Genomic DNA, 20,373 nt, shown 5'->3' with positions numbered 1-20,373 from the left:
AGGACGGCCTTGGACCCACACACCAGACACAGACGGTCCCGCTAGCAAGAAATAACACTAATCACCACCACCACCGCCAGCAGCAGGGATGGTGGACGTGACAAGCACCAATTTCTCCTCTGTGCTGCCCTTAATAGTGGAGGAGGCGAGGTCATGCTCCTTCCTGGCCCTTGACACGGAATTCACGGGACTGCTCGCTGACTCCGCCTTCAGGAACAAGTAAGGAACCATTGATAGTCTTTAATTTATCCTCCTTGTTTATTTACCGGCATTCAGCTTAATATTCTTCGTTTTTTCCCCCTTTTTTGCTATTTTAAGTATACAGTGATAGTTTTTGTACGTTACTCTGTTCATTATAAGTAGATACGTGTGTTATGTAAATGCTGATGTTATGTAGTAAAGAATTAGAGGAACAGGGCGGGAAAGGGCGGGAAAAGTGTTAAAATTGTCCTTGCAAATTGTCAAAAAAAATATTGAAGAAAAATAAGGGAAAATGGTTGAGATAGTTGCTCAAATAGTTAGATATTATAAAAGAAAGCCATCTATATTATTTTTATCAGCTCTAACTAACAATTCATTCTATCTAAAGTGTAAGTAATGACAATTACTTACACTCATCTTAAGTCATTTCTCCACTTACGTTATTGTTCGTAATAATAAAAATTCATTACAACTGTTGTTTCTCTCGTCATCTGTCGTATTACTCTCGTTTCCCTCTCGTCTCAGTTTGTGGTTGGAGATAAGAGAGAGATTAGTGAAGGTAAGATGCAAGGGAGAATAGTGGAGAAGAGGGAGAAAAGGAAAAGGGAACCAGAGATCAAGGACTAATGAAGGAAGAAAAATGAGAAAACCAGAGAGAGAGAGAGAGAGAGAGAGAGAGAGAGAGAGAGATTAGTGTAAAAAAAGGTTCCTATTTTCTTATTTCATTTCTTTTTTTTCTTTATTTTTATTCATCCGATTACTTATTCTATTTCAGGTTGTTTGTGTTTGTTCGTTCGTTCCGTTTCAGTAAGCAAAACAAACGAAAATGATAGAAAAATAAAAAACAACAACCCATTAACATTATTTAATCATCTACCACCACCACCACCACTACCACTACTATTACTACTACTACTACTACTACTACTACTACTACTATTACTACTACTACTACTACAATCAACTCGTTCACTTAACCACCATTCCACATTCCTAACTACCACACACACACACACACACACACACACACTAGTCAGTACAGTTTTTGATTCAACACCACACCACACCACACCACACACCACACACCACACGGTACGGTATCCTGGTCACCACCCCCTACCCGACCTCCCCACCTGTCGACCCCTGCTTACCTCTTCCCATCCTGCCCTGGCCACGCTGACACCCTGACACTTCCATTGACACATATAGCATAGTACATCGGGTTTTCTGTGTGTTTCTAGATGTTTTGAAGACTGTGGGTGTTGTAGGAGGTGGATGGGGTGGAGATGGAGGGGAGTGGGTGTGTGTTTGGGGGATGGGAGGGGAGGTGGAGGCAGCCAGTAAACGTGCAAAAAAAACATTTCGGCACCAGGTAATATTTGGTTTCTTTCTATTAATGGAGTTGGCATTGTTTTGATATTTGATTTATTAATGGCAAGGTATAGTAAGTCTTGAGAGATGATAAGATCGAGTGTAGCTGTGTTGTTTGTTTATTGAAAATATGACATAAAAGTTACTTTATAAATTGTAACTTTTTTTAATCAGTATGTCTAGGATTGATTTAGGGCTTGAGTTAAGACTAGAAAAATATGAATATTATGATGCAAGTAATAATGTTCAATGAAATCAAGTCTATCTATTCGTATTTTTCAAATTAACGTAATTATGGAGCCGAAGACAAAAATATTATTTTCTTTATGCGACGAGACATTCACGTTTTCTTTATTCCTCTAGAAAGCGAAACTTTTTATCATTCATAAAATATAGTATAAACTTATCTGGCTTCGTTTTCTTTCTGGATATTATAATGTTTTTGTGATGCCGTTGGCGAGAATTGGAGTCACTTCAGCCGATCCTGTGCTGTTACTGCTGGACCCGGTAAGCTTTTTATATTTTGTAAGAGAGTTAAACTTTGTGTAGCGTCAAAAAGTGTAGTACATTTCAGTCTGGGTGCTTTCTTTCTTCTGGCGATTTTCAAAATGAATTGCGTTACGTAAATATCGTAAATATGCGGCCCCAGAGAAACACCCCGCCATCCTCTCTCCCGCTCTGCAAGTGAGTGTTTGGCTGAACCCTGTTGTGTCTCCAGACTCAGAGAGTGAAGGAAAGCCAGAATTAACCTTGTAAATAGATAAATGACCCCTAAAGTGAGTTAAATAAGGTGATGGTTACATGTCCTATCATTGCCCTCAGCCCCACACGCACCAGGACGGCCTTGGACCCACACACCAGACACAGACGGTCCCGCTGGCAAGAAATAACACTAATCACCACCACCACCGCCAGCAGCAGGGATGGTGGACGTGACAAGCACCAATTTCTCCTCTGTGCTGCCCTTAATAGTGGAGGAGGCGAGGTCATGCTCCTTCCTGGCCCTTGACACGGAATTCACGGGACTGCTCGCTGACTCCGCCTTCAGGAACAAGTAAGGAACCATTGATAGTCTTGTATTTATCCTCCTTGTTTATTTACCGGCATTGAGCTTAATATTCTTCGTTTTTTTCCCCTTTTTTGCTATTTTAAGTATACAGTGATAGTTTTTGTATGTTACTCTACTCATTATAAGTAGATACGTGTGTGTTATGTAAATTCTGATGTTATGTAGTAAAGAATTAGAGAAACAGGGCGGGAAAAGTGTTAAAATTGTCCTTGCAGATTGTCAGAAAAAAATATTGAAGAAAAATAAGGGAAAATGGTTGAGATAGTTGCTCAAATAGTTAGATATTATAAAAGAAAGCCATCTATATTATTTTTATCAGCTCTAACTAACAATTCATTCTATCTAAAGTGTAAGTAATGACAAAAAATAAAAATCCAGTAAAAACTTAAAAATTATGCAGCGTAAATGGTCAGATATTCACAGGAAAAGATACTGAAGAAAACATGGAAAAATGGAGAAGAAATGGTGGAAGTAGTAAAGAAAAATTAATAAAAGGCTACATATGATATTTTTCTGTAACTTACGAAAACTTCAGCTCATCTAAGTGTATCCAATGATAAAAAAAAAAAAATAAAATAAGAAGCAGGTAGAACTCAAGATTATTCAAGCTAAGTAGTCAAATATTCACAAGAAAAAAAATATTGAAATAAGACGTAGATAAAAATGGGGGAAAATGGTTAAAATATATAGATGCTCAAATAGTCAAGTATTAAGTGCATCCAATGACAAAGTATAAATAAATAAATAAAAATAGGTAAAAAAAAATAGATTAATAAAAACCCAGTAAAAACTCAAAAATATCGAGCCTAAGTAGTGAAATAGGTGTCGTGTGCTATTGAGAAAGCCCAATAGTACACATTAACTGTCCGATATTCATAGCAAACCACATGTATCATTTTCACTCCTTCAGTACCATGACACATTTGCATATTCCTTCTGGTTACTATTTGGTGATTATATACAGCTTCAGAAACTTATGTGGGGATTAAAATAGTGAAGACTTTGGCCATTAATCTTCCATAGACCCTTTATACAGCTTCAGAAACTTATGTGGGGATTAAAATAGTGAAGACTGGCCATTAATCTTCCATAGACCCTTTGAACAGCTTCAGAAACTTATGTAGGGATTAAAACAGTGAAGACTGGCCATTAATCTTCCATAGACCCTTTGAACAGCTTCAGAAACTTATGTAGGGATTAAAACAGTGAAGACTGGCCATTAATCTTCCATAGACCCTTTATACAGCTTCAGAAACTTATGTGGGGATTAAAATAGTGAAGACTGGCCATTAATCGTCCATAGACCCTTCCTAATGTAAATAGAATTGTCTGATCACACCAAAAATTCATGATAAAAATGTGTTCCAGTATTGAAGAGTTTAAATTTGACTAATTCTCCACCATTTCCGGCACAGTCTGTTTGATGACGGGCCCCAGCGTTACCACAAGCTGAGTGCCAACCTGCGGCGCTTCTCTGTAGTGCAGCTTGGCCTGGCACTGTTCACGGTTGGTGCCAGTTAGCATGAGAGAGAGAGAGAAAGAAAGAGCAAGATATTTAACAAAGGAATAAATCAATTGCCATGTAAATAGATAATATACACCTTACCTATCTAATTGAATATGTAAATAAGATTATAAAATTAACCCTATTACCTTATCTATTATCTGTCTATTAGTATCTATTATGATCTCTCCCTGATTACCTTACCTATTAACTATTTAACTGAGTAGCCATATAGATAAGAAATAACCTAAACTTTACCTGTTATATATCTATGAATACCTAATATTATCTCTCCTATTATCTTACCTATTATGTATCTAAGTTGCCATATAAGTGAGAAATAACAAAAATCTTACCTATTCTCTACAAGTACAGGTAGGTAACTCTTGATTTACATGTGTTTAATATATGTTTTATTAATACATGACCGAAAAAATATTATAATTAATTAAATCTGCGCGATCGGTTTGCTTATACACGATTTGGACCACATCCCGCACCCCCCTATAATCTATTGTTTCTTATGAGAATTATAAGTTTGTTTTACGCAATTTTGAAATACGCGATGCCTCTTGGAAAGCATCTATAGTGTTAATCGAGAGTTACCTGTACATAATGTTATCTCCCCAGGGCGTGCCAGACCAGAATGCCTACAGTGTTACCAGCTACAATTTTTACCTGCGGCCTCATTCTTGTGGCTCCAGCGATCCCATCATTGCCTGCCAAACTTCCAGCCTTGAGTTCCTGCAGAAATATAACTTTGATTTTAATAAGGTGAAGTGTGTGTGTGTGTGTGTGTGTGTGTGGGTTTATGTTTTGGCATGTCACTTGTTTTAATCTAGCTTTTCCTTTGGTTCATTTATATATTTCTTGTTTTTATTATCTTTTATAGCTAATATTTTTTTTTTTTTTTTTTTTAAGTTTCTATGGTAATAATAACCCTGTTTTTTTCTTGCTTTCTTTCTTCCTTTCTGTCTTTCTTTCTTTCTTTCTTTCTTTTTATGTATTCTTTTCTTTTCTTTTATTTTATCTATTTATTTATTTTCTTCCCAGTGGCTCTACGAAGGTGTGCCCTACATGAACCGTGATGAAATAGATGACCTCCGAACTGAACTGACAGATCTCTTCAGTGGCAAGAAAGCATCACACATGTCTTATGAGGTATTGTGGGGGGGGGACGGTCGGAAATAGATCACCATTATTATTATCATTCTTCTCATCTTTATTGTTGTCATTATTTTACTAGATTAATGGTTTGGAAATAATTGTCTTGCCATTATTATTATCATTGTTGTTGTTGTTGTTGTTGTCACTATTTCACTTGCTAGATTAAGGGGGTTGGAAATTATTGTCATGTCATTATTATTATTATCATTCTTGTCATTTATATTGTCACTATTTTTCTTGATTGAAGGTCTGAATATAATTGCCTTGTCATTATTCTCATCACTCTCATCATTTTACCTGGCAGATTGGAGACTTGGAAACTTAACCTAGCCTAACCTAACCTAATGTAATCAAATCTAGCCAGCATTATCATCATTATTTTGCCTCGTCATCATTTTATACGGCAGACTGAAGGCTTGAAAATGAAGTGTCTAACATCATTATTGCCTTCATTATCATTGTCGTCATCACTTTACATACTAGATTGATAGCTTAGAATCATGTCATCACCATCGTTATCACCACTACTGTCATTATCACTTTACTTAAACAGAGACTTGAGAAATGTATCACCATTATTATCACCATCATTATCACCACCATTGTCATCATCACGTAAATTAGAGAATTTGGAAGCATATTATCACCATCATCATGTTCATCACCTTTTTTCTTTTTTTTTTTTCCTTTTTCCTTCTTTTTCTTCATTTTTTCTTTTGTATGGTGTATTTCTTCCTCTTTTTCTTTTTTTTTTTTTTTTCATCATTATTTTTTTATTATTTTTGTTCTTTCTCACCTTACAATCACATTACCAACCACCACCACCACCACCACTTTCCCTACAGGTGGAGAGACACTTCCGCTGTGTTGGTGAGTGGATGGCTGGAGTGGAGGATGGCGAGACACACCCTTAGTGGAGTTGAAGACATCCACTCCCAGGCTACTCTTCTTGCCGCCCTCCACACATCCTTCCTTGAGCTGTGGGCCACACTGCAGGATGGCCTGGTGGGTGTATGGGTGTGTGGGGCTAGAAATGTGGCTGGGTTGAGTTACGATGGGTCTGGTCTGGCTTTTGTGTTGACTCTGTGGGTCTGGAATGAGGCTAAGATGGGAGGATCTTATCTGTGTGGGGCTGGGATGGTCTGTCTTATTTGTGTGGGTCGAGAATGGATTGGAATGGGTCTACCTTCTCTGTGTGGGGCTGGAATGGGTCTTATCTTGTTTGTGTGGGGCTGAGATGGAAGGACCTTATCTGTGTGGGGCTGGGATGATCTGCCTTCCCTTTGCATGACTGGAATGGGGCTAGGAAGGGTTTAGGTTAAGTCTGCCTTGCCTGTGTGGGAGTGGGATGGCCTGGTGGGTGTGTGGGGCTGGAATGGGGCTAGAAATGGGCTGGGTTCAATTGGAAGAGATAATCATGGAAACTAAACAAACCTTCAACAATATCAGTAAGAATAAAAGGAAAGGTACAAGAATCTGTCAGACCCACACATTTTCAGTTTTCCTTACCTATTCATCTATTGACCCATAATCTCTTTAAGCTAGACTCACTTAGATAATCATAAAAAACAAGCCTTCAACAATATCAAAAAGAACTAAAAGGAAGGCATAAAAAGCTATTAAACTCACACATTGTTAGTCTTTCTTACCTATTGACCTGTTGACTTGTAATTTCTTCAAGGTATACTCACTTAGATAATTAAAAACAAGCTTTCAACACTATCAAAAAGAACTGAAAGGAAGGCATAAGAGGCTATTAGATCCACACATTGCTAGTCCTCCTTTACCTATTGACTCATAATATCTTCACTTTCTAGATTGTGGTGAAAAAAGTATCAAACAACGAGAGAGCAAGATTAGAAGAGGAAGACCCAAACCGTACCCAGTTAATAGATGGAATAATTGAGAGGAACAAAGGATTCACAAGTCTTTTCCAGGTCCTTGTTGAGCTTCAGAAACCAGTCGTCGTTCATAATGGCCTTCTTGATCTTCTGCTGATATATAAACAGGTTTGCTTTTCTCTTGTATCTTGTAGTGTTTCTTGGTGTTGAGCGGAAGTTGTTAAGATTTTCAGTGGGTGGTTTTTAGTTTTATTGGGTGTTTAGTGGGAGTTATTGGGGTTTCAAGAGTGATTTTAAGTTGTTTAGTTTGTGTTAGGGCGAGATATTGCCATTTCCAAGTGTGTTTTTTATCATTTTAGAAGTTATTGGGGTTTTCAAGGGCAGTTTTTAGTTTCAGTTGTAGTCCAGTTAGGGCGAGTTATTGCCTTTTCAAAGTTTTTTTTTTTTTCTCATCATTTTAGAAGTTATTGGGGTTTTCAAGGATGGGTTTTAGTTTCAGTTTAGTGGGTGTTAGTGAGAGTAATTGGGGTTTTCAAAGGTGCTAGACTTTAAGAAGTTATTGAGGTTTTCAAAGGTGCGTTAAGAATTTAAGAAGTTATTTGGGTTTTTCAAGGGTGGTTCTTAGTTTTAGTGGTAGTTTAGTGGGTGTTTGTGTGAGTTATTGGGGTTTTCAAAGGTTTGGTTTAGAGTTTAAGAAGTTATTGGGGTTTTTAGGGGTGGTTCTTAGTTTTAGTGATGTTTTGTGAGTATTTTGTGATTTATTGGGGCTTTCAAGTGTGTTTTTTCAGAATTTTAGAAGTAACTGGAATTTTTTAGTGATTCAACAATCTTAATGGTAGATTTTTAGGTTGTAGTGGAAGTTACTGGTATTTTTAAGGGTGTTTTCAAGATTTTAGTTGTAGTGTAAAAGGTTCTAGTGGCATTTAATGGAGTTTTCAATACAAAGTCCCTACATTATTATTTATTTATTTATTTTTCTTTTCTTTTCTTTTTCTCTATCAACAAACTATCATCTGCTCTCCTCTCTCTTCTCTTCATCTTTTTCCTGAGTGTGTGTCATCATCTCCCTCATCATTTCAGTTCCACAAGAGATTGCCGGCTTCTTATGACCTCTTTAAATCGGAGGTGCACAGACTCTTTCCCTTCATATATGACACCAAGTTTGTGGCGGAGGAACTCAAGTATAAGCACAAGGAGGATACTTTTGGTGAGAGAGAGAGAGAGATCATTAACTCCTTCAATTTTAAGATGCATTTTTACCTTGATTTTTGGGTATGATTAGACAATTTTACTTGCATTAGGAAGGGTCTTTCGAGGTCAAAAGATTAATGGCTAGAGTCTTCAATATTCTAATCCTACCATATGTTTCTGAAGTTGTATAAAATCTCCAAATTGTGACCAGAATTAACTTTGATTATTGGGTACAATTAGATGATTTTATTGACATTAGGAAGGGTCTATGGAGGTCAAAAGATTAATGGCCATAGTCTAATCCCAACATGTGTTTCTGAACCTGTATAAAATCACCTAATAGTAACCAGAATGAATTTGAAAAAGTGTCCTGGTACTGAAGGCGTTAAAGGAATTATTTTTTTTACAGCAGTTTCTTAAATTCTTTGTTATGTGGTTTTCTATCAATTAAATCAAGAAACCAGAATGAATAGGAAAGCACGTCCTGGCACTGAAGAGATTAACACCTTTCTCACACCTTCAGATAAACTGTAAACTAGTATCACGTTTCCAATTCACAACAGTAATTTAGTATAGCATTTAATTTCCAGTGAGTCGAGCTTTAAGTAAGACAAACCTCGGGGACCTGGCCACTGCTATGAGAGGAGACCTGCCTGTTTTGTATCTGCCCAAGCTGCACCACACAACACCAGGCAATAAATACAGTGAGTAACAAGGGCCAGCCAGGAACCACTTGCTTAATAGAACATATGAACTTACCACAGGGAGAAATAAGTACCATTGTTGACTTGTGTTTTGGGGCAGATAAGAACCATCCAGTCATAAGTAACAAGTATAGTGAGTTAATTAATTGGTGAATTGGTATTTTTTTAATTTAATTTTATTTTTTTATTATTGTTATTATTCATTTATATATTTCTTTTTTTTTTATTTATTTATTTATTTTTTTTTTGCAATGAGGGAAGTAATAGAAAGGATGGGAAGCAGAAAAACATGCCTCTTCTATTCTTTATGGGAATTAGAACAAATATCCCTTTTATTCTGAACACATCCCTTATATATAACAGAGTAACCTCAACCACAGAGAGAGACGAGACAGAGAGATGTAGCAGTGTTGAGGGGCAGACAGGACCCACTCCCCTACACTTCCATTTCCCCAGTTTTGTTGCCCTTTTCCCCTCTTACATAGAAAAATAAATAGATAAGGAGATAATTGTGTGGTAATAGTTTTTCTTCACCCATTTCCTGGTCTTGATAAAAAAGAATGAATAGATAAATAGACACAAGGGACCAGGTGTTCACGTATAGAGTTAATAGTGATTGATAGTGATAATAGCTTTGTTCCACCTCTTTCCATCTCCTAGTAGTGGTTGAAATAAGATGAATAGATAAATAAATGCAAGTCACCAGCTGTTTATCTATAGGAAGTTAATGATAGTGAGTTTCACGTCTCCATCTAGTGCTGGTCAGTGAGAGGTGATGAGAATAGATGATGATGATAATGACAACACTAAGTTAATCATTTATCAGGTTCACTATTGCAAGATCTGGTCATTGTGAGAAGTGATGAGGATGGACAATGATAATGATGACAACACTGTGTCCCACCAGCGCAAGAGGGAGCAACTCTGCATGAGGCGGGCTATGATGCTTTGCTGACGGGTTTCTGCTTCCTGCGCATGTGTCACCTGGCCGCCATGGTGCAGCTCCATCAGTATGTTGCCTCACTTATCATCCTCCTCCTCCTCTTCTTGTCACTCACCTTTCTTAATATTTCTCCTCCTCCTCCTCCTCCTCCTCCTCCTTCTCCTTCACTGTTCTGTCCCTCACTACTGCAAGAGTTAGTTCATTTTCTATTTCCCTATTGCAACAGTTATTTCCTTCATTATTCTGTCCCTCACTAATGCAAGAGTTCATTATTTGTCTGTTTCACTATTGCAAGATCTCGAGTATCTCTTCCTCCTTCACTATTCTGTCCACCTCACTAGTGTAGGAATTAATTTGTATGTTTCACTATTACAAAAGTTATCTCCTTCACTGTTCTGTCTCTCACTAGTGCAAGATTTCATTATTAGTCTGTTTCATCATTGCAAGAGTTAATCACTGTCTTCTCTTGGTGTTTGTTTCCCATTATTCTATCACTATTCTGTCCACTTCACTATTGCAAGAGCTAACCTTCCACCTTCAGTAATGTAAGAGTTTTCCCAGTATCTCCACTCTTGTATCTTTAGGCCATATTAAAAAATGCCACGACAATTTTTTAAGTCCCCAGAGATGATTAGCAGGGTTTTCAAGACAGTTTCTCCTTATGATAAATCAGAAATGTTGCTAATTCATCACCAGAACAATAGAAATATCTTTAAAAACATGACTATCTTCAACTAGAGCCTTTAAAAAATTGTCGTCGTGAGACACCAAAGCGTTTCTGATCACAGGCCTTTTTCTCATGGGTAAACTGCATTGCTGTCTTTGTTTCCTTCTATTTTACCTTTGTTCTGTTTACCTCAGTAATGCAAGACTTAACTAACCACCTCACTAATGCAATTAACTACCTACTTCACCCATGCAGGAGTTCACCATCTGTCCCTCTCACTAATGCAGGAGTTAACTATCTGTCCCACTCACTAATGCAGGAGTCAGCCATCTGTCCCTCTCACTAATGCAGGAGTTAACCATCTGTCCCTCTCACTAATGCAGGAGTTAACCATCTTTTCTTCTCACCAATACAAGAGTTAGCCATTTCTCACAGCACAGCAGTAACTCAGTCTATACAAATGACCACAAGATTTGATACCCCAACCCCAGGAAGCCAAACCCTGAATTCCTTGGTCTATAATCCTTAACACAACCTTGCAAACCAACCTTGAATACCTCTTAAAATTCCTGACAGCCCTGAATAGCTCTTTTAATCCCTAACACACTGCCAACTTTCCCAGGACACAGCACCAACGGCCCCTCAGTCCCCGGGAGCACCTGTCCACCCTGAGGCCGTATGCTAACAAGATGCACCTTCAGAGGTCAGCTGTTCCCTTCATGGTACACCGCCCTCTCTGTTTCTTGACCTTAATTCATGAAGGGTGTGATTTTGTGGAGTTTAATTGATGTAATGGTATATTTTAGTGGGATTTAGATAATGGAGTTCAATTTTGTGGGATTAAGTAATGGAGTTTAATTTAGTGGGATTTAAATAAAGTAGGGATTTGATTTTGTGATTTAAATAAAGTAACAGTTTAACTTTTGTGGGATTTAAATAATAGAGTTTCATTTTGTGGAATTTAAATATGTCATTTTAATTTGAGTAAGATAAGATGTTGTGTTCCATTTATTAGTGTGATTTTTCCTTCTTTTTAGTCCTCTTCCTTCTTGACAAAATCTTTCCTATTTATAATCTCATTTAGAAATATTCTTTTTAATCCCTTTTCTTGCAGATACTCAAAGATTTCAGGCATTGCTTTTTTATTTGTTTAAAGATTTCACACATTGCTCATTATTTTCTGATGTGTGACTGGTTGCATTTTTACTTTGAGTTTCGGGTGTGATTAGACTATTTTATTGATACTAGGAAGGGTCTATGGAGGTCAAAAGCTTAATGGCCACAGTCTTCACTATTTCAATCCCCCACATGAGTTTCTGAAGCTGTATAAATTCACTAAATAGTAAGCAGAATGAATGTGAAAATCTGTCATGGTACTGAAGGGTTAAAGCAAACTAAACTAACCCAACTTAATCTAACTAAAACTGTCCTAATCTAACGTAACTTCATTTCACTTCACCTCAGTTCATTGTAAACATCATTAAACTAACCTAATTTAACCTAAGTAAGCATATCCTCCTGTTAAAGCACTGAATACCCTACAGTCCCTAGCTGGCGCTGACCCGAGGACCAAGCGCCCGCCATGGCTAGTGGTGCAGGGGCGGGGTGGGGCCATGAGGGCGTCGCCAGGCCTGGTCTCGGCGGCCCTGGCTAAGTATGGACAGTTGGACGTGCAGCCACTCAATAACAATTCTGTGCTGGTGGCTATGTCTTCATGGAGGAGGTGAGTTGTGGTGGTGGTGGTGGTGGTGGTGGTGGTGGTAGTGGTATTCTAGCCCTACAAACTTACAAGATCATTATGCCCTTTGTATTTTTGCCTTACCAATACTGGGTGAATACATTATCTTGACCCAAACCTTGTTAATACTTATTTATAAACAAATACACACAAAACAAGATATAATGAGTGTGATTTGGTCTCACTGACAGATAAACAAACACACACACACACACACACACACCATCATTCATCACACTGGAGGTTGATAGTGATAGTTTATGATGGTGGTGGTGGAAGTGGTGCAGTTTCCAGCCACTAACAAGTCTTACAGTGTTACAGAGATCCTGGCAAACCTGTCCTCTGAGGGTCCTCTCAAGGCGCAGGTGTACACCAGGCTGAGACACTCCACCCTGGGCCGCAGCGTTGTGTGGTGAGTGCTGGTGGTTCATTGAGGTGTTCCCTGCTGCTCCTTTCCTTATGCTACTTTGTGTGTCGGGGATTGCAAAGGAAGGTACAGATTTAGCAACAAAGGACTGCATGTAGATTCCTTCCCTGGTGCGTTTGCTTTTAGGTGTTGTAGGTCATAAAAACAATCTCAGGTGTTGACATGCTCAGTATATTGTTCTGATATATTAAATATGGATTGGTAAAAGGCAGAAGACTCACCAGACACGAGCCAGCCGGCAGGACACAGCCTGCCACTGCCAAGTGTTGCCTCAGTGTTCCCTATCACCACAGGTCCGGCGCCGTGCTATCGACGGGACTCTGTGCCTGGCTGGTGTACCGCTCCTTCAGGAAGTCTTCACCTTGACACCACCAATGGATAGAGGTACACTGTAGTACTACAATTAGAAAAGTCATACATTTGTTTTTTGCACAAACACTTGGCCGTGATAGAGACGTGGTGCTTCACAACCCTATATGGTCACCTCAACAACACTGCATCACCATCATTTCCAGCTTATATTTTGTTTTGTACTTCTTTTCAATCTGCTTCCAATTCATCCTATCACATTGCACTGAGCCCTGTGCTTCCTGTCACTCCCTTGGGGAGGGGCAGGGCACGCCCCAGGCAGGCAGTGTGCTGAGAGGCGGTAGTCACGGCAGGACAGACTTCCTCAGTTAATTAGCGAGTGAGTGAGCCGCCCTCACGTGACCATTGGTGCCGCCTCTTAGCAAGGAAGCAGGAGGGCTCATGACACCACATTGCTGCTTACAACCATTGCATTGTTGTTTAACAACAGCCAACAAATAACTTAAAATTTAGTCCACCATTTCTTGGCTCAGGGACGAAGTGTGTGAGCAAAACGTTTCTGGCACAACGTGCCGAAGGTTCCTCACTCACTACAATTGTAAACCTTGCTCCTTTGTTGTTGTCATTTTGAATTTCTACTAGTACAATACTAAGATTCCTGAGTAATGCTAGTTTTACATACATGCTTGTTACTGTATGTCACCAGTTAGTGAATAATAGTAGACACTAGTCCTAGTAGATGATGGAGGTGACTACCTCAAAGGTTAACTTTCCAAAGATAAATATTCTGTGGAGATTATTGAAGCAGAATCAAATACAGGCTCTGCTGCACAACAAACAACGTTACTGACTGCCATACTCTCCAAGGCAAACATTCCTGCCCATTTCAAATATTATGCTGCTTCATACAAAATTTGGCCTTAATCAATCTGTACTTTGAGCAGAGGCAAGAATTATGCAAATAATATTTGAATTTGTCACCGAGTGTGGCAGCTGCTGCACTAAAGCCATGGCACTCTTGCAGGTGTCTTGGCTGCTCACCAGTCCTCTGCACCCTCAAGGCGACAAGACACAAGGACCAGGACACCACCACCACCACCACCATGACTGTGTGGGTGGGGGGTGTTCCAAGGTGGCTGATTCAGCTGGCATCCATTGGGAGTCAGCACAAGACACACTGCTCGGTGCCACACTCATAACGTCCCTAGGTTACATCAGTCGGTGCAAACCTTACTGCTACAGAAGTGTGGTATTGAAATGTTGAATATCCCATGCAGGACGACACACTACAGCTCTCCCCTGAACCACTCCCAGGCCCCCTCAGCCACCTCCACCATGGCTCCCTACTACTGACACCCAAGTCTGGCCCTGGCACCCATCCCTGCCCCAGCTTGACTCCAGCAGTGGTGCAGTGCCACTGCCTGGCATGCCTCCCCTCACTGGTGCTGCCGTGCTGCTGCCCAGCACTCAGCATGGCTCTTCTGTTGCCCACTGTGTTTGAAGCCTTGCTGTGATATCAAGGTCTTCCTTGAACACGTTACAAATAATTGCGGATGGACGTGGTTGTCTTCACTTGTCAGCGTGCCCCTGCTGTGTGTCGCCGCCACCCCAGACCACTTTCCTACTCAAAAGAAGCTCCAAATAATGCTCAACTCAATACCATGTTTATTTTTCATAGGAACGTAACAAGTGCCAAACAAATAAGTGTCATCATGGTTACTGTTGCTGTGAGATCACCAAGCTCAGGACAGAGGCGGGGGTGGGCCTGCTCCTAGACAACTGTGCCAGTCGTCATGTCACTAGTGTTCAAAACTTGAAGATTAGGCTGCATTGTAGAGTCTCATAATGAACTGTGATATAGCGAATGTCTCCCGTGCTGTGCTCACTCTATCTCTATCATCTTGCACTCCTGTTGCATAAAGTATTAAGTCATGCCAACAGTATGATTGAAAATTGCAGTTTTGCGCTGGGAAACTGGAAAAATTGCATTCTGTGATGGTGACAACAAAAACAGTGACCAGACCAGCACCAATGTTTCAGTCTTTCCTGCAACTCAAGCCAGAAATACTGTGCAGCACACAGGAAATGAGTATAGCGCTGCAGGGCAGCGGCAGTGTTGGTGGTGGTGGTGGTGGTCTGCCACCTCAAACAACCTGTGGTCCCTTGCCTAAATGGTTCCCCCATAATGCCTCTGAGGTGCAGCGCGGTGCTGCTCAGCCCGGTGGTGCATTGGTGCCGCTGCTCAGGTAACAGTGAGTGGAGCCCGTGGTGGCCGCCCGCCCACCCCCCACACCCCATCAGTGTTGTGCCGCACCGCGCCGCCCTTCACTCAGCATTGCGCGGCGCCATGCAGGTCATCTGAATGATCTTTTTCATGGCCTTGGGAATGTCCTCCGACGTCTTGGTCTTGGGGATGCCGCCCAGCAGCTCCTGACACTCCCGCTTGCCCTGAGTGATCTCGCTGCACGCCACCATCAGGTCGTAGTTGATGCCCTCGCTCACCACAGAGTCTTGCCTGGTGGAGCAGAACAGTTCTACTTCATCTGCTTTCACAGCCCACACAGATTATTAACTAACAGTAAGGTTTTCAAGAATACTTCTACTGTTAATAACATAGAAATCTGGTCAACCTGTCACCATAACCATAAAATCAACTATAAAAAGTAAAAGAAGGCCTATATGGGAGTGCAAAATTGGAGAAGAGGTAATAATGAAAAGAAGGAAGAGAAGGACCTAGAAGTAATTATACAAGAAATCCTGACTCCAGAAAGACACAAATGAGTTACTTCCTTCAACATACAGACAATATCAAATATCAGGATGGCACTTAACTACATGAACAAGAGTATGATGAAAAAGATCATAACCACAATGATAAGACCTAGACTTGAATATGCAGCAATGGTGTGGTCACAACACATGCAAAAGAACATCAGGAAACTAAAAAGAATCCAAAGGACAGCCACAAAGATGTTGCCAGAAATAAAACATCTTCCCTATGAAGAAAAACTGAAGGAAATGGAACCACCAACTTTGAAGGATAGACAGGAGAGAGGAAGTCAAATAAAGATGTACAAGATAGTGAACCATATGGAAAAGATAGATAGACAAGGCCTGGTGTCAGTGATTGAAGAGGGAGATACATGGACAAGAGGAGACTAAGAAGATTAGGAATCCTAAAGTCAACATCTGATAAAACTTCCCTCATAGGACAGTGGACATTTGGAACAGTTTAAATGATGAAATTTTAACAGCAGAACGTGTGCGTAAATCTAAGGAACAGTTGGATAAAACTAGATATGGAGACTGGTCACTATGAGCCCCACCCAAACCCTGTAATATACAACTAGGTAAATACACACACACACACACTCACTTATACTCCGGGTGTGACGTGACAAAGTTCCTGATCCAAGCGGCTGTGGTCATTGCCGTGCCTGCCGCCCGCGCACTGATAAAGTTTAAGTACTGGCCAATGGTACAGGCTGTGTCGGCATCCATGTCCAGCGCACCAAGATACTGACGCACCAGAGGAATCAGTCCCACAAACTCCTCACCCTGAAATGGTTTGGTTCGTTGTTAATTCTCTTGGCTAATCAGGGAAGAATGAGTTAGATAAATTTGTAAAGACACAAGAACAGGCAGGTTTTATATACTGATGCACCAGAGGAATTAGCCCCACAAACTCCTCAACCTGAAATGTTTTGTTGGTACGTATACAGTCAGTTGTCTCGGCTAATCAAGGAAGAATGAGAACCCACGTCACTTCAACTACAGCATTCAAAAGTGGAGATCCCAATTTTTTGTTGCTAGAAACATAAAAAACACCCTTTAAAACCCCAAATCACTTCAACTAGAGCATTCAAAAGTAGAGATATTTTGTCACTAGAACCATAAACATTTTCAAAACCCACGCGTCACTTCAACTAGACCATTTAAAAGTGGAGATATTTTGTCACCAGAACCATAAACGCTTAAAAACCCACATCACTTCAACTAGACCATTCAAAAGTGAGATCCCAGTATAGAATTTAAAAGTGCAAAGGAAGGAATGGATAAGAAAAATAGTTGAATATTGGGGACTCATTGAATACTATAGAATATTGAGGACTCACTAAATGCTACAGATCATTGGCAAATCATTCAATACAACCAAAACGTACCACTGGCCACCTGGACCCCTAACAGTGAGCCTCCTACCTTGCCATTGATGATCTCACTGACAGTCATTTGGCTGGTGTCGTCGCCCTTGTCACAGTCCCTGGAGAACACATCCCGCCTGAACCACAACTTCTGGTCCAGTACTGCGTTGCGTTTCTGGCCATTGTGCATGTTTTCATCAACCTGGTGGGCAGCGGCATCATCACCATTAATAGCACACTCCCTACCTGCTTCTGTATTTCGAACATCCTATGAATTGACTATTTGATCCCTTCATTATTGGGATGCATTTTTTACCTGAAGTTTTGGGTATTGGCATTAGGAAGGGTCTATGGAGGTCAGAAGATTAATAGCCAGAGTCTTCACTATTTTAATCCCCACATACGTTTCTGAAGTATAAAATCACCAAATAGTAAGCAGAATGAATATGGAAATGCATCATGGTACTAAAGGGGAAAAGAGGGAAGTTTCCATACAGTTATCCCCTTTTTGGCTAACTCTCAGACCTGCAAGGGGACTGGAAACTAAGTGGCCTTTTCTAGTTTTGTTTTTTTCATTTTATGTTGTCCTCTTACATAAAAACAATCACACCATCACCAGGGAAACACACCACCACTGTCCCTACCTTTGAGATTGGGATTAACATGTTGAGCTTGAAGGTAAGGATGGCTCGGGTCAGCAGCACAATGAACACACCAAAGGCTGCATTCTCAAAGTCTGTCAGTTGAACCTCACAGGGTCTGAACTCGACACGCCACCCAATGTTGCTGTTGATTGGTGGAACCTTGAACCTCATGCTTTGCCAGTTTGTACTCTGGATGTTCTGTGGAGAATGAGGAAGACAGTTAATTTTAGTTTGTTTTCCTCACCTAGCCAAGTTTCAGGGTGGGAGACAAATTTATAGCCATTTTTTCTCTCTTATTGATGCAAAACTTGATATTTCTCGATTAACTTTGTTTTGGAACCTTCTTTGTTGTATTTATGTTTCAATATGTTAAAAGACATAATTCCTGACAGTTTTTTTCAGTGATACAAACAAAACTTAATACTTCAAAATCTGTATAATTTGTTTTGGAAGTTCCTTTAATTTGTGTTCCAGTGAGTCTAGCTGGAGATGGTTTAAGGGAGAAAGTAACTTTGAAAATCTGTAAAGGAAGGATCTGAAATATTTAAATGCACTGAAAGGCAAAGCATGAGTGGCACAGACAGTAGCAGCAGCAGCAGCTGTCTGTGTCAATGAGAATTAGTACATGTGGTAAAGATGATCATGTGTTTTTAACAAACAGAATTGAACACTGATAAAGTTGTACAGGTCAATGTTTCATTATCTGACACTTTCATATATATCATATTACCATATTGAGAACATTTGTCTAAGATTCTATTTGAACAAGTTTGTGGATTCATTAACCAAAACTTTCACTTCTAGACTACAGCATTTCACTTTCCCTTGTAATTTTAAGAGTAATTTTGTCAAGTGTGTGGTGGTGAGTGTGTTGGCAGGCTGTGGTGGCCGTGGTGGCTCGGCTCCTTACCTCGAAGTGGTCCATCTCCCTCACGTCATCCTGGTGAATTCTTTCAGAGAAGAGAGAGATGGAGTCCCTGATGAAGAGGTGGGAGATGTGCAGGGCCATCTGCTCATCCACCTTGCTGTCCAGCAGCTTCTGTTCAATCTTCTTGTCGTACACCAGAGGAATGTCGTTGTACCTGCAGTGGGTGTTGGAACAGCATGAGGACTTGCTGCTGCATCATGGCATCATGGCACTGCCTTGCTGAACTACACCAGGAGTTTTGTTTCACTAGCAGTGTAACACCAGTGTTGTTTTGCAGCAAGGAAGGAGTCTGTGATGGTACTGTACATAAAATGTCACACCTTTAATAAAATTTAGATACAGAATTTGGGGTATATGGCATCATATCACACCTGACCTTAACGTAACCAAGACTACCACAGCTCCCCCTACAGCACACAGCACATGCCACAACAGCAGTGGCACCCACCTTGACCCACACTTGGACAGGTAGCAGTCCACAGACCCATAGCGGGACTTGGGAATCACAAATCTGTCGTTCCTCAGCGGCTCCAGACCTTTCTCCTCCCGGGTGCGGCAATCCACCGAGGCAGCAATCACGTCCCAGCGGCAGTCCACGTCGGCCACGTAGCCGCGGTACAGCGGTGAGGCGGCTGTCAGGGCCAGCTGGTTGGGGGGCAACGGGTAAGTTTTGTGGGTTTTTAAGGTTAATGTGACAATAGCAAAATGTCTACATTATAAATAAAAATACTCTGAGAGGCAGGATAGTCACCATGACAGGGCAGAGGGGCGTGAGGTGATCATAGAGTACACGCGCCTCATTGATGTTGCATGCCTGGAAAGTCATCTGGAGGCAGCAGCAGCCCATGCCGAACCCCATGGCATCCAGGTAGATGTGGTCCTCCTTGGCGGCAGCGGCTGAGCTGCCATCGTCACCATACTGTGACAGGTCCTCCACAAATGGCCTTGGGGTCTTGAGGTCCACAAAAACTGCAAGCACACGCACAGATGAACAGAATAACATGGCAAGACACAGACACAGTGGTGATATCAGCAGAATATCACAAGGCAGAGCACCAATAAGGATATAGTAAAGATATGGGCAGTATATATCACAACGAAAACTTTATGCCATTTCATGAAGAACGCCTCCCAAAAAATGCCTTTTTCTTGGCTGATAAGTACTTGCAAAGCATGAAGACCTATGGAAATATAAGAAGAATGCCGAGATACCATTCCTGTAGAGCGCTGGCTGTGACAAACAACAAACAACACAACTGACTCGGTGCACCAACACTGACAACTTTCTGTGAGGCAACCCTGACCACAACCTGGCACCAACACTACCACCACCACCACCACTACCACCACCACCACAACCACAGCAATGGTATCCCAGCCATTACCACATGAACACAACACCACATCACTCCTACACTCAAGACCCTGTGACTGTGACACTACATGACACAACTCTCAATATATCACACACTCTGGCATGTCATCTCTACATTCTAGTAACCACACCCCTCAATTGTCCCAGAAAAT

General features: G+C 40.7%; 2 protein-coding genes across 2 annotated transcripts in view; one reads left to right on the top strand and one right to left on the bottom strand.

Annotated features, from left to right (window-relative positions):
• Positions 1–13,252, top strand: part of LOC123510907 (pre-piRNA 3'-exonuclease trimmer-like) — a 13,628-nt gene extending 376 nt beyond the window's left edge. The window contains 15 exon segments of the mRNA XM_045266382.1: positions 1–219; positions 2,395–2,626; positions 4,057–4,147; positions 4,776–4,919; positions 5,199–5,306; positions 6,158–6,186; positions 6,188–6,317; positions 7,130–7,321; positions 8,234–8,360; positions 8,935–9,048; positions 9,956–10,058; positions 11,281–11,380; positions 12,203–12,381; positions 12,710–12,808; positions 13,117–13,252. The exon segment at positions 1–219 is cut by the window's left edge and continues 13 nt beyond it. Coding sequence (XP_045122317.1) covers positions 2,496–2,626; positions 4,057–4,147; positions 4,776–4,919; positions 5,199–5,306; positions 6,158–6,186; positions 6,188–6,317; positions 7,130–7,321; positions 8,234–8,360; positions 8,935–9,048; positions 9,956–10,058; positions 11,281–11,380; positions 12,203–12,381; positions 12,710–12,808; positions 13,117–13,189 — 1,620 coding nt within the window. The 5' untranslated portion in view covers positions 1–219; positions 2,395–2,495 and the 3' untranslated portion in view covers positions 13,190–13,252.
• LOC123510898 (glutamate--cysteine ligase catalytic subunit-like) overlaps positions 12,977–20,373 on the bottom strand; it is a 41,258-nt gene continuing 33,861 nt past the window's right edge. Inside the window, exons 5-11 of the mRNA XM_045266373.1 lie at positions 19,598–19,815; positions 19,295–19,491; positions 18,829–19,000; positions 17,919–18,116; positions 17,333–17,476; positions 16,509–16,690; positions 12,977–15,647 (exon numbers count right to left, since the gene is read on the bottom strand). Coding sequence (XP_045122308.1) covers positions 15,458–15,647; positions 16,509–16,690; positions 17,333–17,476; positions 17,919–18,116; positions 18,829–19,000; positions 19,295–19,491; positions 19,598–19,815 — 1,301 coding nt within the window. The 3' untranslated portion in view covers positions 12,977–15,457. The remainder of the gene's footprint in view (positions 15,648–16,508; positions 16,691–17,332; positions 17,477–17,918; positions 18,117–18,828; positions 19,001–19,294; positions 19,492–19,597; positions 19,816–20,373) is intronic.

The sequence above is a fragment of the Portunus trituberculatus genome, chromosome 4 (genome assembly GCF_017591435.1).
Source record: "Portunus trituberculatus isolate SZX2019 chromosome 4, ASM1759143v1, whole genome shotgun sequence".
Lineage (NCBI taxonomy): Eukaryota > Metazoa > Arthropoda > Malacostraca > Decapoda > Portunidae > Portunus > Portunus trituberculatus.
Note: the sequence above shows the minus strand (reverse complement) of the source record. Positions and strands in the feature narration are given on the sequence as shown.